Source organism: Giraffa tippelskirchi, chromosome X (genome assembly GCF_054371585.1).
Source record: "Giraffa tippelskirchi isolate mGirTip1 chromosome X, T2T-mGirTip1v1.2.pri, whole genome shotgun sequence".
In the NCBI taxonomy this organism is placed as follows: Eukaryota; Metazoa; Chordata; class Mammalia; order Artiodactyla; family Giraffidae; genus Giraffa; species Giraffa tippelskirchi.
In genome coordinates, this window is record NC_137289.1 from 22,939,475 (window position 1) to 22,962,105 (window position 22,631).

At 38.7% G+C, this 22,631-nt stretch overlaps 1 protein-coding gene across 6 annotated transcripts in view; it reads left to right on the top strand.

Annotated features, from left to right (window-relative positions):
- ENOX2 (ecto-NOX disulfide-thiol exchanger 2) overlaps window positions 1-22,416 on the top strand; it is a 279,083-nt gene extending 256,667 nt beyond the window's left edge. Inside the window, exons 12-17 of one of the 6 annotated variants that reach the window (XM_081568137.1) lie at window positions 8,849-9,030; window positions 11,365-11,472; window positions 13,163-13,225; window positions 15,529-15,637; window positions 18,314-18,399; window positions 20,915-22,416. In XM_081568137.1, coding sequence (XP_081424263.1) covers window positions 8,849-9,030; window positions 11,365-11,472; window positions 13,163-13,225; window positions 15,529-15,637; window positions 18,314-18,399; window positions 20,915-21,046 — 680 coding nt within the window. In that variant the 3' untranslated portion in view covers window positions 21,047-22,416. Of the gene's footprint in view, window positions 1-8,848; window positions 9,031-11,364; window positions 11,473-13,162; window positions 13,226-15,528; window positions 15,638-18,313; window positions 18,400-18,938; window positions 19,008-20,914 lie in introns of those variants that run through there. The other 5 variants (XM_081568140.1, XM_081568138.1, XM_081568139.1 and 2 more) reach the window with 5 other exon arrangements.
- The last annotated feature ends 215 nt before the right edge of the window (window positions 22,417-22,631 follow it).

A 22,631-nucleotide genomic window follows, 5' to 3' on the forward strand; every position in this document is an offset into this window, starting at 1 on the left:
GGCTAGCAGGCTACAGTCCATGGGGTCGCCAAGAGTCGGACACGACTGAGTGACTGACACTTTGGTGTTGTGATTATTAAGAACACTGCCTGTCTGAGGCCAAGTATCCCAGCCACTGGGAAGATGGCAAGGATAGATATTATTTGGTGTGCTGTGAATCCAACTGTGTAATAGCTTTCACTTCAAAGACACAAAATCTGTGTGATTATGGCAACAACTAAAATCAGTAATAAAACCAAACATAAAATGAATGTGTTGTGCCAAAGGTCTCTTGTAAATTTTTAAGTAAAAATGTGAGGTTTGAAACTGCTGTATCAAGATAATTACATGGCCATTCACAGAAAACAAACGTGGACACTGAGAACATGTCTCAACACTACTCTGGTGAGAAGGTATTTCTCACCAGATCCTGCCTATTACATTGTCACTCTCTTCTTTGGATTGTTGTTGTTGTTCAGTAGCTAAGTCATGTCCCACTCTTTGTGACCCCTTGGACTGCAGCATGCCAGGCTTCCCTGTCCTTCACTATCTCCTGGAGTTTGCCCAAACTCATGTCCATTGAGTCTATGATGCCATCCAGCTATCTCATCACTCTGTTACCCGCTTCATCTGATCACATCAGCCTTCATCAGTACCTAATTACTTTAGGAAAACCCTCCGATTCAAGGCATTGAATTAAACCCAGCACTTCCCTGTAGGCAGCTTTTTTCTTTTCCAGAAATAGGGAATGTTTTCACCCTTGAAATATAGTTTTCTTCTATATACTTCATCTTTATAAAGCACAACTTCTTTTCATTCATTATGTACAGGGTGAATCTTGTCTTTGCAACCCCCTTAGAAAACTATTCTTCCACCATTTATAGCTAATAATCTCAAAGATTTGATTTCAATTACTTTTTTCACTACCTTCTACCAAAAGTTGCTTCCCATAGGTAGCTGAGAAAATTCACACCTTTGTCAAATTGTCTAACATTTTTTATTTATTTATTTATTCATTTTATTTATTAATTTCATTTATTTTTTGGCCGCACTGGGTCTTCATTGCTGTGCACAGGCTTTCTCCAGTTGCAGCGAGCAAGGGCTACTGTTTGTTGTGGTGCACAGGCTTCTCATTGCAGTGGCTTCCCCTGTTGCAGAGCACAGGTTCTAGGGCACACAGGCTTCAGCAGTTGTGGCTTGTGGGCTCAGTAGTTGTGCAGGCTTCAGTAGTTGTGGCACGCAAGCGCGGTAGTTGTGATGCACGGGCTTAGTTGCTCTACAGCATCTGGAATCTTCCAGGACCAGGGATCAAACCCAGGCCCCTGAATTAGTAGCTGGATTCTTATCCACTGCACCACCAAGGAAGTCCCAAACTATCTTTTAACAGTCTTATACATTTAATGTACAGATTTGTAATTTTGACCCATTTTGATGATACCTCTTTTCTGAACTCTGTATTCTGTTAGGAATCAAAAAGGGGATAAACTACAAATATGTCCATTAATTTGGAGTGTAAACAATAGAGATGAGTGGAATCTCATTTTTTACCATAGTCATAAGCCTGAACATGGAAGGAATTCAATAAATGTTTGTTGAATGAATGAAAATCTTCTTATTAAATATTTTGAAGTAGCTTTTATGATTTTTGATCTTGAAAAATATGCCATAACCATAAATAAATTTAATCTGGGTTTCCCCATCTGTCTTATTTTTCAATTAATAAACTTTAATTTTTAGATCAGTTTTAGGTTCATAGCAAAATTGAGCAGGAAGTACAGAGTTCCCAAATACTGCCAGTCCCCATATACATACAGTCTCCCACTATCTACATCCTGCACCCCAGAGGTACATGTGTTACAGTAGCTTTACATCCTTATCACCCCAAGTTCATAATTTGCATTAGAATTCACTCTTGGTACCCATTTTATGGTTTTGGAGAAATATACAAAAGGTATGTGTGTCCACAATTGTAGTATCATACAGAATAGTTTCAGGGACCTTAAAACCTTCTGTGCTAAACCTATTCATTATTCCCTCCACGCAAATACCTCGTAACCACTGATTTTTTTACTGACTCTATAGTTTTTCCCTTTCCAGACTGGTGTATAGTTGGGAACATATAGTATGTAGTCTTTTCAAATTGACTACTTTCACACAGTAATATGCATTTACATTTCCTGCATATCTTTTCATGGCTTTGTATCTCATTTCTTTTTAGTGCCATTTATTATTCAATTTTCTGGATGTATCACAGTGTATCAGTGGTTAGATAACTACTAAAGAACATTGTGGTTGCTTCCAAGTTTTGGCAATTATGAATAAAGCTGCTGTAAATATTTATGCACAGTGTTTGTGTGGACATAGTTTTTAGTGCATTTGGGTAAATACCAAGGAGCATGATTGCTGGATCATATCATTAAAGTCTGTTTAGTTTTGTAAGAAACTGCCAAACTATCTCCCAAAGTGACTGTACCATTTTGCATTCTCACCAGCAATGAAGGAGAGTTCTTATTTGTACCACATCCTCACCAGTCCTTGGTGCTGTCATTGTTTTGGATTTTGGCAATTCTGATATGTTTCTAGTGATATCACACTCCTGTTTTAATTTGCAATTCACTAATGACATATGATGTTGAAATCATTTCATATGCTTACTTGTCATTAGTATATCTTTGGCAACGGGTCTGTTCAGATTTGTAGCCCAAATGGGTTGTTTGTTTTCTTATTGTTGAGTTTTGAGAGTTCATTGTATATTTTGGATAACAGCCCTTTATCAGCTGTGTCCTTTGAAGATATTTTCTCCTCAGTCTATGGCTTTTCTTCTTGATATTGTCTTTCACAGAGAAGTTTCTATTTTAATTAAGTCCAGGTTATCAGTTATTTCTTTCATGGATCATGCCTTTGGTGTTGTGTCTAAAAACTTATCACCATACTCAAGGTCAGCTACATTTTTCTCTTATGTTATCTTCTAGGAGGTTCATAGTTTAGGATTTTTCATTTAGGTCTATAATCCATTTTGACTTAATCTTTGTGATGTCCAGTTGTTCCAGCATGTTTGTTAAAGAGTCTGTTTTTGCTCCATTGCATTGCCTTTGCTCCTTTGGCAAAAATCAGTTGACTCTATTTATGGGGGTCTCTTTTTGGACTCTCTAATCTATTTAATGGATCTATTTGTCTTTTCTTTCACCAACATCACACTGTCTTAGTTACTATAACTTTCTGTTAAGCCTTGAAACCGGGTAGCATCAGTCCTCCAACTTTATTCTACTCTTTCAATGTTGAGTTGGCCATTCTGGGTCTTTTGCCTCTCTTTATAAACTTTAGAATCAGTTTGTCAATATTCACAAAATAACTTGCTTGGAGTTTGATTGGGATTGCATTGAATCCACAGATCAAGTTGGAAACAACTGATATCTTTATGATATTGTCATCCTATCCATAAATATAAAATCTCTCCATTTATTTAGTTTTTTTATTTCATTCATTTTTTCACTTGAATTCAATGTGAATTGAATGATTTCCTCTCATTTTCAATCTGAGTTTTGTAATGTTCTTCATATAGATCTGGTATGTATTTTGTTGCATCTCTACCTAAGTATTTCATTTTTGATGTGCTAATGTAAATAGTGTGTTAGTTGCTCAGTCGTGTCCGACTCTTTGCAACCCCACAGTCTGTAGCCCACCAGGCTCCTCTGTCCATGGGATTCTCCAGGGAAGAATACTGGAGTGGGTTGCCCTTATATATTTTCATTTTAAAATGATCAAGGGCATTAGACTATAAAAATAACACATATTTTAAAAATAATCTATATTGGAAAATTATCTCCTTTTCTTGTCTGATTGAATTAACTAGGACTTCCAGTACAATGTTGAAAAAAGCAGTGGTAAGTGGTAGCATCCTTGCCTTATTCTTAATGGGAGTGATTCAAGTTTCTCTCTATGATGTATGATGTTAGCTGTATGTTTTTTTGTAGATGTTTATTGTCATATTGAGGAAGTTCTCTATTCCTAGTTTACTGAGATTTTAAAATCATGGGTGGGTGTTGGATTTTGTCAAATACCTTTTCTGCATCTATTGATATTATCATGCAACTTTAACCTTTTTAACTTGTTAACATAATGAATTACATTAATTGATCTTCAAATGTTGAACCAGCCTTGCATACCCAAGATGAATTCCACTTGATTGTGGTATATTTCTTTCTATACATTCTTGCACGTGATTTACTAGTATTTTGTTGAGAATTTTTACATCTATGTTCATGAGAGATAGCAGTCTGTACTTTCTTTTCTTGTATGTCTTCATATGGTTTTGGTATTAGGAAAATGCCAACTTCATATAATGAGTTAGGAAATGTTCTCTGTTTCTATCTTCTGGAAGGGATTGTAGAAATTTTGTATTATTTTCTTCCTTAAATAAAGCAACAGTAAATTTATGTGGGCCTAGTAGTTTCTACTTTAGAGAGTTATGAATTATTGATCCAATTTTTTTAAGTGATAGAGGCCTATTCAGATTGTCTACTTCTTGTGTGTGCATTTTAACAGATTTCAAGGAGTTGGCCCATTTCATCTAGGTTATCAAATGTGTGGACTATGTACTATGGACTGAACTATGGACTAGTTCAGTTCAGTTGCTCAGTCGTGTCCGACTCTTTGCAACCCCATGGACCACAGCACACCAGGCTTCCCTGTCCATCACGAACTCCCAAAGCTTGCTCAAACTTATGTCCATAATATTCCTTTATTATCCTTTTAATGTCCATAGGATCTATAGTGTTATCCTTTCTTTCATTTTGGACATTAGTAATTTGTATTTTCTCTATTTTTTTCTTAGTCAGCCTGGCTAGAGGCTTCTCAATTTTATTGATCTTTTCAAAGAACCAGCTTTTGGTTTCACAGATTTTTTTCTATTGAGTTCTTGTTTTCTATTTAATTGATTTCTGATCTATTTTTACTATATGTTTTCTTCTGCTTACTTTAGATTTAATTTGCTCTTCTTTTTCTAGTTTCCTAAGGTGGAAGCTCAGATGATCGATTTTAGATCTTTCTTCCCTTCTAATATATGTATTCAGTGCTGCAAATTTCCCTCTAAGCATGGCTTTCACTGCATCTCACAAATTTTGAGAAGTTGTATTTTTTTATTTCCATTTAGTTCAAATATTTTTAAATTTCTCTTGCGATTTCTTCTTTGACTTGTGTGTTTTTTAGAAGTGTGTTATTTGATCTCCAAGTATTTTGGAATTTTCCATCTATCTTTCTGTTATTGACTTCTAGTTTAATTTCATCATGGTTGGACAGCATACCCATTGTGATTTGCATTCTTTTAATGTGTTTAGATGTGTTTTATGATACAGAATGTAATCTGTCTTGGTGAATGTTGCATGTGTGCTTGAGAAGAATGTATAATCTGCTCTTAAATGAAATAGTCTATTTATGTCAATTATATCCAGTTAATTGATGGTGCTGTGGGTTCAACTGTGTCATTACTCATATTCTGCCTACTGGATCATTCCACTTTTGATAGAGGGGTATAAAGTCTCTATAATAGTGGATTCATTTATTTTTTTGTTGCAGTTCTATCAGATTTTGTTTCACTTATCTTGATACTCTATTGTTAGGCTCATACACATTGCTTGTTATGTCTTCTTGGAGTACTAATGCCTTTATCCCTATGTAATGCTCCTCTTTAGCCCTGATAATTTTCCTTGGTCTGAAGTCAGCTCTGCCTGAAATTAGTATAGCTACTCTTACTTTTTTTTACTAGTGTTAGCATAGTGTATTATTTAACATTCTTTTACTTTTAATCTATATGTATTTTTATATTTTAAATATGTTTCTTAAAGATACCATTATAGTTGTTTCTTGTTTTTTTCTTACTCTGACAATATCTGAATTTTAATTGTTGCATTTAGACAATTGATGTTTACAATAATTATTGATGTAGTTGGATTAACATCCACCATATTTGTTACTGTTTTTTATTTATTGCTCTTGTTCTTTGTTCTTTTTTGCCTTCTACACATTTCTAGCACTTTGTGGTTTTAACTGAGCATTTTATATGATTTCTTTTTTCTTCTTTCTTAGCATATTGGTTATACTTCTTTTTTTCACTTTTTTAGTAGTTGCCCTAGAGTTTGCAATTTACATTTACATCTAATAAGTCCACTTTCAAATAACCCTATACCAATTTGTGGCTAGTGCAAATATGTTATCATAATATAATCCCAATTCCTTCCTCCCATTCCTTGTATCATTGCTGTCATTAATTTCACTTATATATAAGCACATACACACACAAGCATACATAATTGAATGCATTGTCACTATTATTTCAAGCAAACTATGATCTGTTAGATCAAGTAAGAATAAGAAAAATTAAAGTTTTTATTTTACCTTCACTTATTCCTTCTTTGATGCTCTTCCTTTCTTAATGTAGATCCAAGTGTCTGACTTATGTCATTTTCCTCGTCTTAAGAACTTCTTTTAACATTTCTTGCAAGGCAGGCCTAATAACAACAAATTCCCTCAATTTTTCTTCATCTGAGAAGGTATTTCTCCTTTACTTTGAAGAATAATTTCACAGGGTACAAAATTCTAAGTTGGTGGATTTTTTTTTCTCTCAGCACTTTGAGTATTCTCTTCATTCTATTCTTGCCTACATGGTTTCTGAGGAAAAGTAGGATATAATTCTTATCTTTGCTTCTCTATAGGTAAGGTTGTTTTTTTCCTCTGGTTTCTTTCAAGATTGTTTTTTCTCTTTAATTTTCTGAAATTTAAATGTTACATGTTTTGGCATTTATCCTGCTTGATGGGCTCTGAACTTCCTGGATCTGTGGTTTTGTATCTAGCATTAATTTAGACATATTCTCAGGCATTATTGTTTTACATTGCTTCTGTTTCTCTCTTTTTTCTCCTTGTGACATTCTCATTATGTATATGTTACATCTTTTGTAGTTGTGTTACAATTCTTACATTTTCTTTTCTTTGGGAGGGGGTGATTTTTTTTTTCTTTTTTCTTTGCAGTTTAGGATGTTTCTATTGTCAACTCTTCCAACTCAGAAATTCTTTCCCCAGTGATGCTCAATCTACTAATAAGTCCATTAAGGGGACTTTTCATTTCTGTTCATGTATTTAATTTCTAGCATTTCTATTTGATTCTTTCAATTTCCATCTCTCTACATACAATATCCATCTATTCTTCCATGTTGTCTGCTTCTTCTATTAAAACTAGTTGTTTCATTTTCTTTTTTGGCCATACCTTGTGGCTTGCAGGATCTTAGTTCTCCAACTAGGGATTGAAGCTGGGCCCTTGCAGACCCAATTGAGAGAATTTATTGAAAGCATGGAGTCCTAACCACTAGACCATCAGGAAATTCCCAATAACAGTTGTTTTAAATCACTAGTCTGATAACTCCAACATTTCTGCCATATCTGACTGGTTCTGATCCTTGCTCAGTCTCTGCAAATTATGTTTTTTTTTTTACTTTTTAGTATGCTTTGTAAGTTTTGCTGAAATCTGGACATGATGTACTAGGTGAAAGGAGTTCTGTTAAATAGGACTTTTTTGGTATGGTGGTAAGATGTGGTGGGAAGAAAATCATTTTATAGTCCTATGATTAGGTCTCAGTCTTTTAGTGAGCCTGTACCTCTAAACTTCATAAGTGGTCCTCAGTTTTTTCTCCCCACTTAGGTGGGACAGAATGGCTAGAGGGGGCTGGAGCTGGTTGGTTCCCTGGGTTAGTTAGGCTCTAGTATTACTCCAGTAGGTTAAGTTCTGGTAAAATAATTTCTTCTGAAGGCAGTTCTTTTACAGAAGAATATGATGCTCCGGCATATTTCAAAAGGGTTTCTTTCTCCCCTCCCCTGCTGGAAGCACGTAGGAATTTTCTCTAGTGTTCATTCTGAGGACCAGGTGGAGCTTCTGTACATAAGACTCATAAAAGCGTAAGGACCAAGCTATGACTGGGTCTCCCGGGACTTTTTAACTCTCAGACTTGTCTACGCTGAGCCTCTAGCAAATTGCCAAGTATAGTTTAGGTTTTCCTACCTTGTCACTGTTTCCTGTGGTGATATCTACTAATGGCTTTCCTGTCTGGCAAGTTGTGAACCTCTGTATTCACCTGTTGTCTCTCCAATTGGAGGTATATGAGTTTGCATTGTTGCTTCATTTCTCTGTTGTATCAAAGAAGAGTTGTTGATTTTTTTCAGTTAGTTCAGCTTTTTACTTGTTGTTAGGATGGAATAATGACTTCTAAACTCCTTACATGCTAGACCATAAACTGGAAGTCTTTTTTTCAATGCCTCACCACATGGCTTGTAGGATCTCAGTTCCCTAATCAGGGATCAAATCTGGGCCCTCAGCAATGAAAGCACAGTGTCCTAACCATTGGACCACCAGGAAATTCCCCAGGAAGTCTTGTGTCTTAAGTTTTACATTTACCTTTCCTCTATAGGACCAGAGCTGCATTTAAAAGCTGCATTTTTAAAAAACAACTGTAAGCAAAATTATTGAGTGGACAGTCATCAGTTTAAGACAATTAGCCTTCTATTTTATTATTACAGACTCATCATTTGCTGCATTTCAAGTAAAAGTAACTGATGTTACCTAGAAATATTTTAGTGATGTTTGGATAGAGGAATTGAAGCATGATGGGGACTTTTGTGTGTTGGAATTCTGTGTTCATTTACAAAAATGAGTCTTTGTGCTTTTGTGTCCATCTCTTGCTACCATGGCCAACTTAGACCTAAAGTTGCTCACTGAGAGACTTTTCATACATGTCAATTTAAAACGCCAAGTCTTCAGGGGGCTAAGGTGAACCACAACAGAACCTGGATATATGGTTTTTACTACTTTATATTGATTGTTTAGCTTTAGTATCACAGGCAGAAGCTCTGAAAGAAGAAAATGACAGCCTCCGTTGGCAGCTAGATGCCTACCGGAATGAGGTGGAACTGCTCAAGCAAGAACAAGGCAAAGCCCACAGAGAAGATGACCCAAACAAGGAACAGCAGCTGAAACTCCTGCAGCAAGCCCTGCAAGGAATGCAACAGGTAAAGGCATTTTGGTTTTCTGAGCTTTTTGGAAGGCTAGTAATCAGCTCCTCACCTGTAAAAGGGCCCCCAGAAGCAAATAGGATAGTAAACCTCTTCTTCTTGATATTCTGTTTTCTGGCATGGCTGAGGAAGGGATTACATATTGTAGTTCATGAAATCTTTGGTAAATACAGAGAAAACAATGGATCACCAGTTTCCAAAGAATGTGGGTTCAGTAAAACATACTTAGCAATAAAACTACACTGGGCATAACCTAATCTTTTCTTTATGCTACCAAATATACTTTGGGATTTGAACAGAGTCTCAAAGTCATTATGAAGAACCTTAATTACTTAGATATGCAAAAGTGCTGGTGAATAAGTATCTAGTTGGTACAATGCTAAATAATACAGTCTTTTAGAAGAAATGACCGGAATCCTACCCTTGATTTGGGTGGAAGGAGGGATGTTATGGGCTTTTAAGTATCAGTGCTTTGGGGCACATAATACCAATTTGCTTTTGTTTTGTTTTCATAGTCATTTGTGTGAATGAGTTTACCTGCACATTATCCCAAGTGTAAAAAGTAAAGTAAATAAGTGCATCCAACTGTAATTGCATTCAAAAACAACACTGTGTAATAGATGCTCAATGTCTAGAAGTTTTACATGGTTATCACCCCAACAAGCCTACTATTTAAAGATACAGCATCTGTTCCCATTATAGCAAAGGAGTAGTACTTCTCAGTAAGGGTACTATCCTCTTCTGTATTGCCAGACTACCAGCCATTTTCCTTACAACTTAAATTGTGCAATAATTTTTTAATTGTGTGCCTTGGAACTATCTAGGGCGAAGCTTATTGATGGTTAGAAATCACAAATTGTGAACACGGAGTCTCTTCTGGCACTAAGAGCCCCATGTTCCTATTACTTCTGCTATCATTGTCTTCCTATGTGACAAGAAAGATCACATTAATATTTCACCTTTCCTATTAACAAAATGTGTGAAGTAATGGTTACCTTCCTTTTACTGTCACCATGGAGTTTAATTAGAACATGTAAGTTACATCAGAGATCTTTCCACCAAAAAAATACATCTCCTCAGCTAGACGTCAAAGGATTTTGACAATGTACATCGTACTGTGTCTTTTATCTTTCTCAATGGTCTTTTGCAAGCCTCTGAAAAGCAAAACATTTTCCTATTGTGGTTTTCCCCTCTTTCCTTGATTTTGAAACAACTCCACCGAAGAATGGAGCAGTCCAGTTGAAAACTAATGAACTTTTTTGTTTTCATTCCATCCCTTCAAAAACCTCAGTGAGACAATTAAGTCTCTACCTCCTGAAAAATTAATTTTACTTATTTTGATTACCTTTTATTGGTAAGTGGTCATGTAAACCATGGTAAAATTTCTGCCATCTTATCCCCAATAGATGTATAGTCTAATATGTTGGTTAAGAGCACTGGCTGTGAGGTTGACTCACCCTGAACTGAAATTCCAGCTCTGGCACTGACTATCTGAATAGCCTTAGACAAACCACTAAACCTCTCTAATCTTCAGGCTTATGTATCATAGGGTTACTATGAGGCTTAAATGAGGTCATTCATGTGAAACCCTTTGCATAATACTTGGCACATGTTAGATACTAAATACATAGTATTCATAGTAATCATTAATGATGAATCCAGTTCCTTGCCTACTGATAAGGGAACTAACATTTGTGAAATTGGATTCTTTACTACTTTCCTCACAGAAATTGAGCTTGGCTTGGAAAATGGCTATTTGCAAGAATGCTTTACAACATTAAGCTCAGTTCTATGCCAAAATCAAGATATTGTCCACATAGTATTAACTGCAGCCTACACTTACATCACTTCCTTGGTGGCTCAGGGATAAAGAATCCCCATGCCAATGCAGGAGACCCAGGTTCATTCCCTCAGTCAGGAAAATCCCCGGGAGAAGGAAATGGCAAACCACTCCAGTATTCTTGCCTGGGAAATATCATGGACAGAGGAGCCTGGTGGGCTACAGTCCATGGGGTCACAGAGTTGGACACAACTTAGCAACTGAACAACAACACCCTTACATCTGGCTGGAATAGGAAAATTAAGTGATTAGATCAATTAGTTTCTCAGAGTGTTTCTAAAATATGAACAAATCCAAAAGACTTATAAGAGCCAGATAAAATAATTTCAAGTGAAAAGTGTCTTGATTTTCCCTTTAGTATCTTTGCATGGAGAGATGAGTGTGTGTGCTGGGGGAAAGTGAGGCAGGCCTGCCTAATATCTAACTTCAGCCAGGGTTTTTAAGTGAAATGTGGCTTCTTAGGATTTGATTGTCTTTGGTCTTTCTTGTAGCATCTATTGAAAGTCCAAGAGGAATACAAAAGGAAAGAAGCTGAACTGGAAAAAATCAAAGATGACAAGTTACAGGTGGAAAAAATGCTGGAAAATCTCAAAGAAAAGGTACATGAATCCTAAGTGTTCCTTTTCCCTTGTTCCTTTCCTGCTTTTCAGTGACAATGAAAATGCCCTGGAAGTTCCTACCAAAAGGTGTCAAGTGCGGAATCTTTGGCTGACTGGAGATTAAAAGCCTCCTCTCCAGGCTAATTTTTGAATCAAGGGCTCAGCATTTAGATATGAGTCCTTGGCAGTTCTGAAGGTTCAGGAAAGTGTACTTTTCAGTGAATAAAATGTCCGTCCATCCCTAATATTCCTCAGTCTTCCTTCTTGGAAACGGTCAGGGTATATACCTCATCACTGCTTCCTCCAGTCAAAGTCCGTGTGACACAAAACACTTTTAATTAAGCATTTCATTAAATGAAGAAACTCAGGTACAACTAGAACATTGACATTTCTTTGCAGATACTCCATCTAGTGTAGTAATGAGCCGCTGTAGGTTGAAATAGCCAAAACCAAAAATGGGGGGGGGGACGACTTGGAAGCAAATAAGGAGACACATTATGCTAAAGCTAGATAATAGCAACAGGGAAGGCAAAATGGGATTCTGCCTAATGAGAGTCTGCAGCCATAAGAACCGCCAACGAGGACCTCAGAGAAAGTCTACTAAATCTCTGGATGAATTAATGTGTCGCAACCATGCATCGGGTGTCCAGTCTATTTAAGGTGTATAAAGTCAACTGGTGGCGTCTCTGTGTCACACCTCTCTAGCCTCCTTTATGCCTGAACCAAGTGAAGTTATTCTCTGAAAAGAAAGGCCCATTGACCAGAGCTGCCTGACTTTAATGTCTCAGAAGGAAGAGAAGATTAGAAGCTTAGACCAAGAGCCAGAAATCAATTCCACAGTTCTGCAGTTCCACAAGAGCTTGTGCCCTTTCTCTTCTGTGCTCAGCTCAGAAAGATGCAATGCATACAGGCCCTGGGTGTGTTTGTGAGCATAGTGACTCCCCTAGAGTGCCATTAAGAACTGGCAACCTTGGTGTAGTTGAAACAAATGATGGAAAGTGTTTTCCAGAGGCCATTTGCAATATGCTTTTAATTCTTCCACTTCATAAAACCAACTCACTTTCCAGTTTTGTGGGTGCTATTAAAGAAACCAGCATAATCCCAGACAAATTCATTTATCAAGCATTTAATTGAAAAGTGCCAAAGCTGCTCTATTTAGCAGGACTTGCCTCATACAAGCAGAGCTTCTAAAATGTCCCAGAGCTTCTACTTAGCTCTGTTTCACTTCTTGCATAAAATGGAATGTGTTGTGTAGCCAGAAGGCTATAGATAAACAGGGGTTACACTAATGACATTAAGCTTAAAATCACTCTTCAGGATTGACATCACTAATTGACTTGAGGACGTTTTAGTGTAAGTAGCCCTCTGCTTTGTAAAGTATTTCATTTAAAGAAGCGAAGGGTCAAATGGTACAGAAGAATCTTGCAGTTTTAGAACTAAGTCTAAGTGTTTCCCATTTTGAAACTGCATATACCATGAAAGAAAGTGAAAGAAAGTGAAGTCGCTCAGTCGTGTCCAACTCTTGCGACCCTGTGGACTGTAGCCTACCAGGCTCCTCCGTCTATGGGATTCTCCAGGCAAGAATACTGGAGTGGGTTGCCATTTCCCTCTCCAGGGAATCTTCCTGACCCAGGGATCAAACCTGGGTCTCCCACATTGCAGGTAGATGCTTTAACCTCTGAGCCACCAGGGAAGCCATGGAGTGGCAGCTGAAGAGGACAGAAGGAGAGATGCAACTGATAATGAGAAACATGTGAGTCAGAATATGTTTTTGTCCTGTTATTTTTAAGGGAGGCTTCCTTCAGAGAAAGTCATGAGAGTTCATTATAAACTGATCTTCTCTGGGAAGCTGATTTGTAACCACATATTTCATACTGACACAATTAGGTTAGAAAGCAAAGTACCATCACATTAGACTGGAAAAATAATTTCAGGTTGAAGGGAAAGCAATAAGTTTTGGTGAGGAGGGATCTTTTTTCTTTTTGTTTGGGTTTCTTGACAGTAAACCGCAGTGTGAGTTATCATCAGTGTTTTGCAATATAACAATGTGACTTATGTCTGTCTTCCTGCAGAAAGAACTAGCTCTTTGAATCTGCTAGTAAAATGCAAGGTGATAAGCAGCCCTTCAATATACCTTCTAATTTTTTAAATGCCAGCTGTAATAAAATTGAAGTCAGGTTTCAGTCAGGCTGCATTTTGATTCAAGATAGCTAAAACTTCTCAGAATGTCTTCATATCTTAAAGCAACCCCAATCTGTTAAACTCTCACACTTAAGAAATGTCTTACTGGATCATGTAATGTTTTAAGGGGGTTAGAAGCAGATGTACAGCCTGTGGCTTAGAAGTGAGCCAGCAGTTTAAATCAAACTTGGCATGATGGTTACTGACCAGATTGAATTCTAAAGGCCAAAGATTGAGTAGGTCATCAAGAAAGATTTCCCTTCTGACTACAGCCTGGAAGCCTGTAAATCCACAGAACAACATGTCTTGCAGCAAAGACCATTAGTTTCATTCAGGGACAGCATCCTGGAAGCTTTGAAGGCATCTTTAAAGGGAAAAAAGAAGGAAGCCTATCCCTGCTGAGAGCTTGTGGAAGGAAAGAAGTGACAAAACATTTGAGTCAGCCATGATGCGCTCCCCTTGCGGGCCATTTCCTTGGCTCTCTCTTTTACAATAGTAGTGATACTGAAGCAGGGATTTCTTTCATTCCTTCTTCTAAAGACTCTTCCTTCACATTCATAATACAGAAAAGATGTTCTCAGTACCCAAAGAGAGAAAGAAAGATCCAAGAGAGGTCTGGAGGCCTTTTTCAGTTTGGTTGCTGTTCACCCGAGCCCTCTTATGAAATATATCCACTGTGCTCAGAAAGAGAAAACTTTCAACAACAAGGAAGGCCACTGATTCCTGATAGTCTTGGTAGCAGTCATTTCTTGCTTTAAAGTCATAAATATCCTAATTGATGATGCCCTTATCAAAGAGAAGAGAGAGAGAAAGAGAGCTGATAGTCAATAAATAAAGGCTCTAATTTTCAGTTCAAGAGCCAACAGTTGATTACCCATGAGTCGAGCTACATTGTAGATTCTCCATTCAAATATGGGACTGACCTTTAGCAGAGTGTGGAACCTAAAATAAATAAGAATGGTCCTTTTCACATTCGGTGGCCAGGGATGAAATCCTGGCTCTATCATTTTCTAGCAATGTGATCTTAGGCAAGTTACCTAATTTATCTGAGCCTCACTTTCCTCACCGGTAGAATGGAGATAAAACTGGCATCTCACAGACAATTAATGCTGGGTAGGGTTCCCAAGATTACCAGACTTGATCTGGTTCCCAAGTCAAGAATGATGAAGGTAGGAGGAAAAAAAAACTAGTGAAGATGTATGTCTAAATTTGTGTGTGTGTGTTTTGAAGCCTTATAAATAAGCTTTGGATTATCAGTGATGCTTTTATAGTTTACGCTATTTTCTCTTCCACACAGTAATCAAAATTGCACAGTATTGCTTTCGAGGTGCTGTTAAGAAGTTCCTTGTTGTACAATTGGAACCAAGTCTGTTACTATATGGGGCTTCCCTGGTGGCTCAGTGGTAAAAAATCCACCTGTCAATGCAGGAGACCTGGGTTCAATCCCTGGGTTGGGAAGATCCCCTGGAGTAGGAAATGGCAACCCACTCCAGTATTATTTTGCCTGGAGAATTCCATGGACAGAGGAGCCTGTGGGGCTACAGTCCATGGGGTCTCACAGAGTCGGATGCAACTGAGCACAACAACAACATAATTGGAGGGCTTCCCAGGTGGCTCAGTGGTAAAGAATCTGCTTGCCAATGCAGGAGATTCAGGAGACATGGGTTTGATCCCTGGGTTGGGAAGATCCCCTGGAGAAGGGAATGGTAACCCACTCCAGTATTCTTGGCTGGAGAATCCTATGGACAGAGGAGCCTGGCGGGCTATAGTCCATAGGGTTGCAAAGAGTTGGACACGACTGAAGCGACTTAGCACGCATGCATGCACTGTTACCATATAAGGTGCACTGACCTTGGAGACATATTATTCCCACAGGAAAGCTGTGCCTCTAGACTGTGTGCGTCAAGCCAGGATAGTGATTACCCTCTGGAGAAGACTCTGAACAGCTGTCCTATCAAATCTGAACGCGAAGCCCTGCTAGTGGGTAAGGAAGTGAACACATTCAACGTATAAAGTGCAATGGAGTGGGGGAAAGGAGTAACCTAGGATGAATGAGCACATGCCAAGCATTCACGAGGCATGCCAGTGCAAGAACCCAGAGTCCTGAAGATGACAGGATAAGGACAAGTACAGATTTCAGTCAAAATGGTAACAGCATCTCCCAGCCCTCTTCAAGCTCCTGGTGGCCACTGCCACATCAAGTGTGTCAGTATAAGCACTATGGTAAGAGGGGATCTGCTAGAGAAATGCGTGGTAGATTTTTAAAAGATAGGTGAGCCCTCTCACTCCCTCTCAAGGGGTAGTGCAGACATTGTTTGGCAGAGAACTTCCCCAGATGAGCCTCTTAAATCTTCCCAGGTTACTGGCAGGCAACCAAGGAGGCTGTCTGTGGGGTGTTTGAACACTGGTGGGCTCTGATGAGATAAATGCTAGAATTGCTCTCACTACATAGAAATTGATTGACAGAGGCAAGATAGCATAAGTGGTTAAGGAATCAGACAGAACTGGCTTTCTGTCTTGACCCCTCCATTTCCATCTTTGAGCTTCATTTCCTCCATCTTCAAAATGGGAATAATATTAGCCATCTCAAAGCAGCTGTAGGTATTAAATACAACAATTCATGTAAATCACTTAACACAGTGTCCAGCCCATAGCAAGCCCTCAGTGAATGAGAACCATTTTGCCCTTAACAGCACTATTCACAAATGCTTGTTGACTTTACATTCTGTTTGGAGAACAGTGGCAGATGGAGGTCTGAAAATATTCAGTCATTTAAAAAGGGCTGATCTTGGGCCTCCAGATAATCCCAGCTGCCTTCTAGGAATCTGAGCGCACAGTAGTCCCACCCCAATCTCGAAAGTTCTCCACAGGAATTAGCTTCTGCATATTTTAAAGATATATCTGCCTCCTTCAGTAATGGATATTATATTCAGATCTAACACTTTGATATGATAATAAAGATTCACAGGGGATCTGCCAGTGAGTCTTCAAGAAGAGTGACAACTTATTTCCGTTTTCCAACTCAAAGTTCTTTAACAAATTGGCATGGCAACAGGGAGACCTGTCAGAGGAGAGCCATGGGTAAGAGGAAGCCTCTGAAAATGGATAGTTCTAGAAACAAAGATTCTTAAGATAAGTGTTTCATGTTTTGTTTTGTATTTTTAAAGAAAGAAGTCTTGAGCTGACAGAAAGGAAGATCTATTTTTTTAAATTGGTTATTTGGGTGTGAACCCACAAAAACTACTTCATGTCTTGAAACCTCTGGAGTTATTGGCGTTTGACAGCCTTTCTTGGTCATAGCATCTAGAATTCCTTTGAGCATGGACTGTATTCTTCAGAATTTAAGTTTCTCAGCTTGAGTCAGTGTTTGGAAATTCAATTTGCCAAGTCATTTAAGAGGAAAGTAGTGTTATAAGCAATAGTATCCACTTTGAGTAAAGTTTCGAATCCTACCATCAGTTCTTCCTGGATCCTCCAACCCACTCACTTGCCATCTAATATTTGGAGGATTTTTGCAAAGAACTTATTTGCACTTCAACCTACCATTTAAACTTGTAATATACTTTGTCAATTGCTTAAAGGGATAGACAAGTTGTAGTTTTATAAACCAAATCGAAGTTAGCTTTTATTTCCTGCCAGTTTTCAGTAAGCTCAATTCTGAATCCATGTGATATACCTAAGATTTTATGAAAGGAGATGAATTCAAAAAAAAGAAAAAAATAGTAGACTTTTGAACAATTTATATTCTAGCTGTTGCCAGAGAAAGTAGTATTAGCACAATTAACCTGATGGCCAAAATAATCGTGGCAATCTATGTAGCCGCCAATCACCCCAGAGTTATGCTGAGTAGCAGTCATGCACATTCCTGGAGGCTGTAAATTGCCATAAGAATTCTGACACTGGAAGAGATTCAGAGCTCTGAGGACAAACAGAATGCTAGTCACCACCTGAGTGAATGAAATGTTTGTCTTTTCTTTACAGAGCTACTCACAGAATAAACCCAAAATACAATCAACAGATTCTCTTGTGAGAAGCACAAGTTTAATCAGGCAAAGTACGTGATTTGTACTTTTGCCACAACAGCAAGACGTGATTAAATGCATAAGAGGCTAAAATCCAATGTAAGACAGTGCAGAAGAACTGCAAAAAACATAGCACAATCGAAATTCATTGTAAAATTTTAAATTCATTGTAAAATGTAGAACTCAAATGGTGTTTAGCCATCAGAAATGATGGAAGTGACTCCTCAAATGCCAGTTTTTCTCCAGGTGGTATAGAGTAGTGAGAGGCAGTCCACAGAGTGGGTGAGAGCGACTGTCTGAGTTCAAATACGTGCCACTTACCAGCTGTGTGACTTCAGGCAAGTTACTTAAGCATTCTATGCCTCAATATCTCCTCATCTGTGAAAGGGGAATGGTAATACCTACCTCACAGGGTTGTTGTGAAGATTAAATGAGTGTGTGTGTGTGTGTGTGTGTGTGTGTGTGTGTGTGTATAATGAGTGTATGTGTGTGTGTGTGTGTGTATATATATGTAAATTTAGAAGAGTACCTGATATGTAATATGGTGTACATATGAGCTGACTCTTGCTAGACACTATCATGTGGCATCTCAGCGAATACAATACTCAAGTGTAACCTCCATGCTATTGTGTTTATAGGAATTATCTCCACATTCCTTCATGTCCACCCATTTGGAGCAAGCATTGAATATATCTGCTCCTACTTGCACCGTCTTGATAATAAGGTATGTGGGGTCCTGAGATGGGCATGCAATGCGATATATGATTCTTTGTGAACAGGTGGCCTCACTCTTCTCAAGCACAAATAAGTCACTAGTAATCACTGTAAGGAAAATTCCTTCACCTGTTCTCTCACTGTGATTCAGCATCAAGTTTCTCTCTTGCAAGTAGGGTGGCTATCAGTCCGTTTGCCTGGGGCTAAGGGGTTTCCTGGGACTTGAGACTTCCAGTGCTGATACCAGGGAAGTCCTGGGCCAATCTTAATGAATTGCACCCTACTTCCAAGATACATCTTAGAAGAATTTTCCTCCTTTCTCTTAATTTATGTATCAGATGCTAATTAAGCATTATTTCTCACCAATCAAACTTCTGCCCTGGGCATTTAGACATTAGCAAATGTAAATTTTCGATTGGAAGTCTTACTCCAACCACCTCCCGGACTGTTGATATCACCACTGCCATTATCTAAAATGACACAATCCAGGCAGGGACGCAAGGAGTTGGAACAATGAGTCTGTAATACAGACTGAATGTTTGCTCACAGCTGATCTCATGGACCAGTTTCTTCCCTGGATGCCACCTGTAGGGAACTCACAAAGCCTCGGGAGCAAGGGTAAGTGCCAGTTACCTAGAAAGTCAAGGATGCATGCCTCGTATAGGCAGAAGGGGGCGTGTGACCCCTTAGAATAAATAAAGTCCTGATAGATTTTTTTTCAGAAGCAGAATTCAGTTAGAGCTGCTCATGGATTGTACTCACTATTTCACAGGTTCTGGGCCTTTTGACAAGTGCCATTGGAATACAGATTCCTGACAGTCAGCTGTCCAAAGTGTTAAGCCATTTAAGAATATGTCCTCTTAACAGAGGCACTGGCCCATTTGGAAATCCAGAAGGTGATTCATCCTCCTCGTGGCATTTGTTTTAGTTCTAGCTAGCATCCCCTGTCATTTTTCTCTGGGAAGAGATGCTATTCTGCAATTAAGTGGCTGGCCCATTTGACAGTGAAAGGAGGAATGGAATGTGAGCACCAGGAGCAAGGAATCTGTTGAAGTGATTTGAAATGGAACTCTGTGTCAATAAAAACAATCTGTTTTTTTAATTGCAAAAATAATGCAAACATATTATCTTTTAAATGTAAGCAACATAGAACTACAATAAAGGCAAATGGACAGTTCCCCGCAATGCCACCTCTCAAAGAATAACCATCGTTGGTGGTTTGGCATATCTTATTCAGACTCTTTTGTATAAGTCTGCTGTACCTATATTGTATGTATGTATCTATAAAACAGTATAGATTTATGTTTTTTGCAGTGAGGATTCAATTCTACATGATACTCTGCAGTGTGCTTCTTGCACTTGACTGGATACAGCCCACCACTAGCACTGGGGACAAAGCATGACCTGACTCCCAGTCTAGTGCCAGTTCCTCCTAAGCAGCTTCCTGCCAGGGTAGTGCCAGGGCCTCCCAAAGAGAGTCTGCAATGGTACCAATGGAATCTGGGGGTCCCTCCTACCAGCTTTAGGAATGTTCAGAGTAGCAGCAACTTGGGGTTTCTTTACAGATCCCCTAGTGCTCTTCAGTCAGGCCCTAGTGCCCAAGTTCACAGTTGGGAAAGTTGCTACTAACATAAAGATGACCACATGAAGCAAGCCCTAAGGGTCCACAGATTTGTTTTTGTTTTTGTATTGAAGTACGTGTGTGTGTGTGTGTGTGTGTGTGTGTGAGAGAGAGAGAGAGAGAGAGAGAGAGAGAGAAGTGGGAACACAGAGATATATATTCCTGTCACTTTTCCTTTGAAAACTAAGACATGTGTGAAGACTTGTGCTTTGGTGGCAGCCATTTCTGCCTCCTTCCCCTCCCCAAAGGGTTTGCAGCTTCATTGGACCTGAACATAACATCACCATCACTGATTAGCCATCATTCAGCTGGTTGCAGACCCAAGGCTCTCCACACGACTGACACCAGCTCTTTCCCAGAGAAAGCTCGGTGGCGATCAATCTCAAAAACATCCTTCTAAGTGAAAGAAACTAGTCACAAAAGACTATAGATTGTACGATTGCACATGTATGAAATTTCCACCCAGAATGTAAAACCACAGTGAAAAAATCTGAGTCTGGGTTGGGGAGTAAGGACACAAAGGAACACAAAGTGACACAAAGGGACTTTGGGGGAATGTTCTAAAACTGAATTGTGGTGACAGTTGCATAATTGTATGACTTTACTAAGATTCATCAATGTGTACATATAAAGTAGATGAATTTACTGTATGTAAATTATACCTAAATATAGCAGTTATGAAATACAGAAAAAAAAGAAAGCTCAGTGGACTCAGGTGATCATAGCAGAAGAAGGCTTCCATCTGGAATCCATTCAACCAACCACACACGCACAGGGAGGGGAAGGTCAACCCCACCCCTAGCACACACATGTGCACATCAGCTTTCTAAAGCAGTACTAGGGGGAAAGCCAGGTTAAGAAGGTGGGGCTGGTTTTGAATGGAGATGTCCTCTCTCTCCCACAGATCTGTACCAGTGATGTGGAATGTCTCATGAGCCGACTCCAGCACACTTTCAAGCAGGAAATGACTGGAGTGGGAGCCAGTCTGGAGAAGAGATGGAAATTCTGTGGCTTTGAGGGCTTGAAACTGACCTGAATCCCTTTGCTTAACAACCTGGGATCCTGAAAATACATGTGTGTTGGACAAGCTTTTAGAAAGTGATTTGTATTTTCAATGCTTTTCAAGTGGAAATTGCTTTAAATTTGTCAGTTCATTCCTGGAATATCGTTTGAGTTAAAATAAGGATCCTAGAACAGCACTTCGAGCTACAGGCCCTATAAAGAAGTCGACTTAAACCTCAAGTGCTGTAACTTCCTCTCTTTCTGTCAATTGGTTGTCTTTTTTTATTAGTAGTATTAAAAAGGCCTGAGGCTAATGCGTATTTAGGGTGTTTTCAGTGTCTGTACTACTGTTGTAGACTTTGGTATTTTTTAAACACTGTTAACTGAAATGTTTTGATGATTTGTACGTGATTTGTGTTTCAGAACTTCTCTTTACATTCATGTTGCTACTGGTGAGAGGGATGACAGGAGCACTAGGGACTCCATAACTGACATTGTCTTTCCAATCCCCAGTAGGCCAGTGAGTGAATAACGCATCAGTGTCTTCTAGGTGCTTGACCAGGCTCACCTTTTAAAAGACAAAGCATGGTTTGTGGCTTTTTGCAAAATTACTGTGAACCAAAAGTTGACAAATGTTTCAGAGTTATTTTCTCTAATGTATCAGATAACAGGTTTATTTCAAAATTTTAAAAAAAACAATGTATTCTTGGAAAGCAAGTGTCCAGTATGACTGGCATGTGTATGTGGTATTCAGAATCACCTTGTAAATAGTTTGCTTTTAAAGGAGGGCATGTTTTCTATGAATTAAAACACACCTGTGTGCTCGCCTTCACACAAACACACACACACATACACATTGGCAGAAGGAGTTGATTTTAATATGCTTTCTCCTCCGGCCTTCTGACAAAGTCTGATGGTCCTTTTCTTCTGCTGTCAGTGTGTTGAATTGCAAATCATGTACTGCTGTAAATACTATGTTTACTTCATGCTGAATGTTTGCAAACAGTTGATAGGAGTATTAATAGAGAATTCTTGGTAATGAATAAATAATGAGCTAGGGTGTGTGAAGCTTCGTGCAAATAGGTCAGCTCCACCTGGAGTGCTGAGTGCTGAGGACAAGTCCAGTTGTGCGTGAACCAGTCAGAAGTCCTGCTTGATGGGAAAGAAAGGGAAAGAATGAGGACTGGGGGCTTATATCCTGAGGCAGAGATGGTCTTTTCTTCTGTGGTGGTGATGGTGCTTATAATAACATCAGCATGCCCTCCCCTGAGTCTTGATTGAAAAGAAGAGAATGTACTAAAGCAAAGCCAATGAAGAGTATTTCAGGAAAATACTTTGTAAATCAGATGTCAGTAGTGTTCAAAGTTGTATTTTTAAAAGATAAATATTCCTTTTTATACCTCAGTTTGGTGTCCTGTTTTGAATTTTTTGCTAAGTAATCCTTTAGTAAATCATCTTGATTTCCTCCTTTGAGTTACCAGAATATTGGAAGAAGATGCTAAACCTTCTGCTTTGACAGCTAGAAATAGGATTCCACAGCAGCCCATTCATGCTGAAAGCTGGCTTCTCCCTAAGTACCCAGCTGTGGCACCAGCAGGAAGCGAAGGTTATTTTTACAC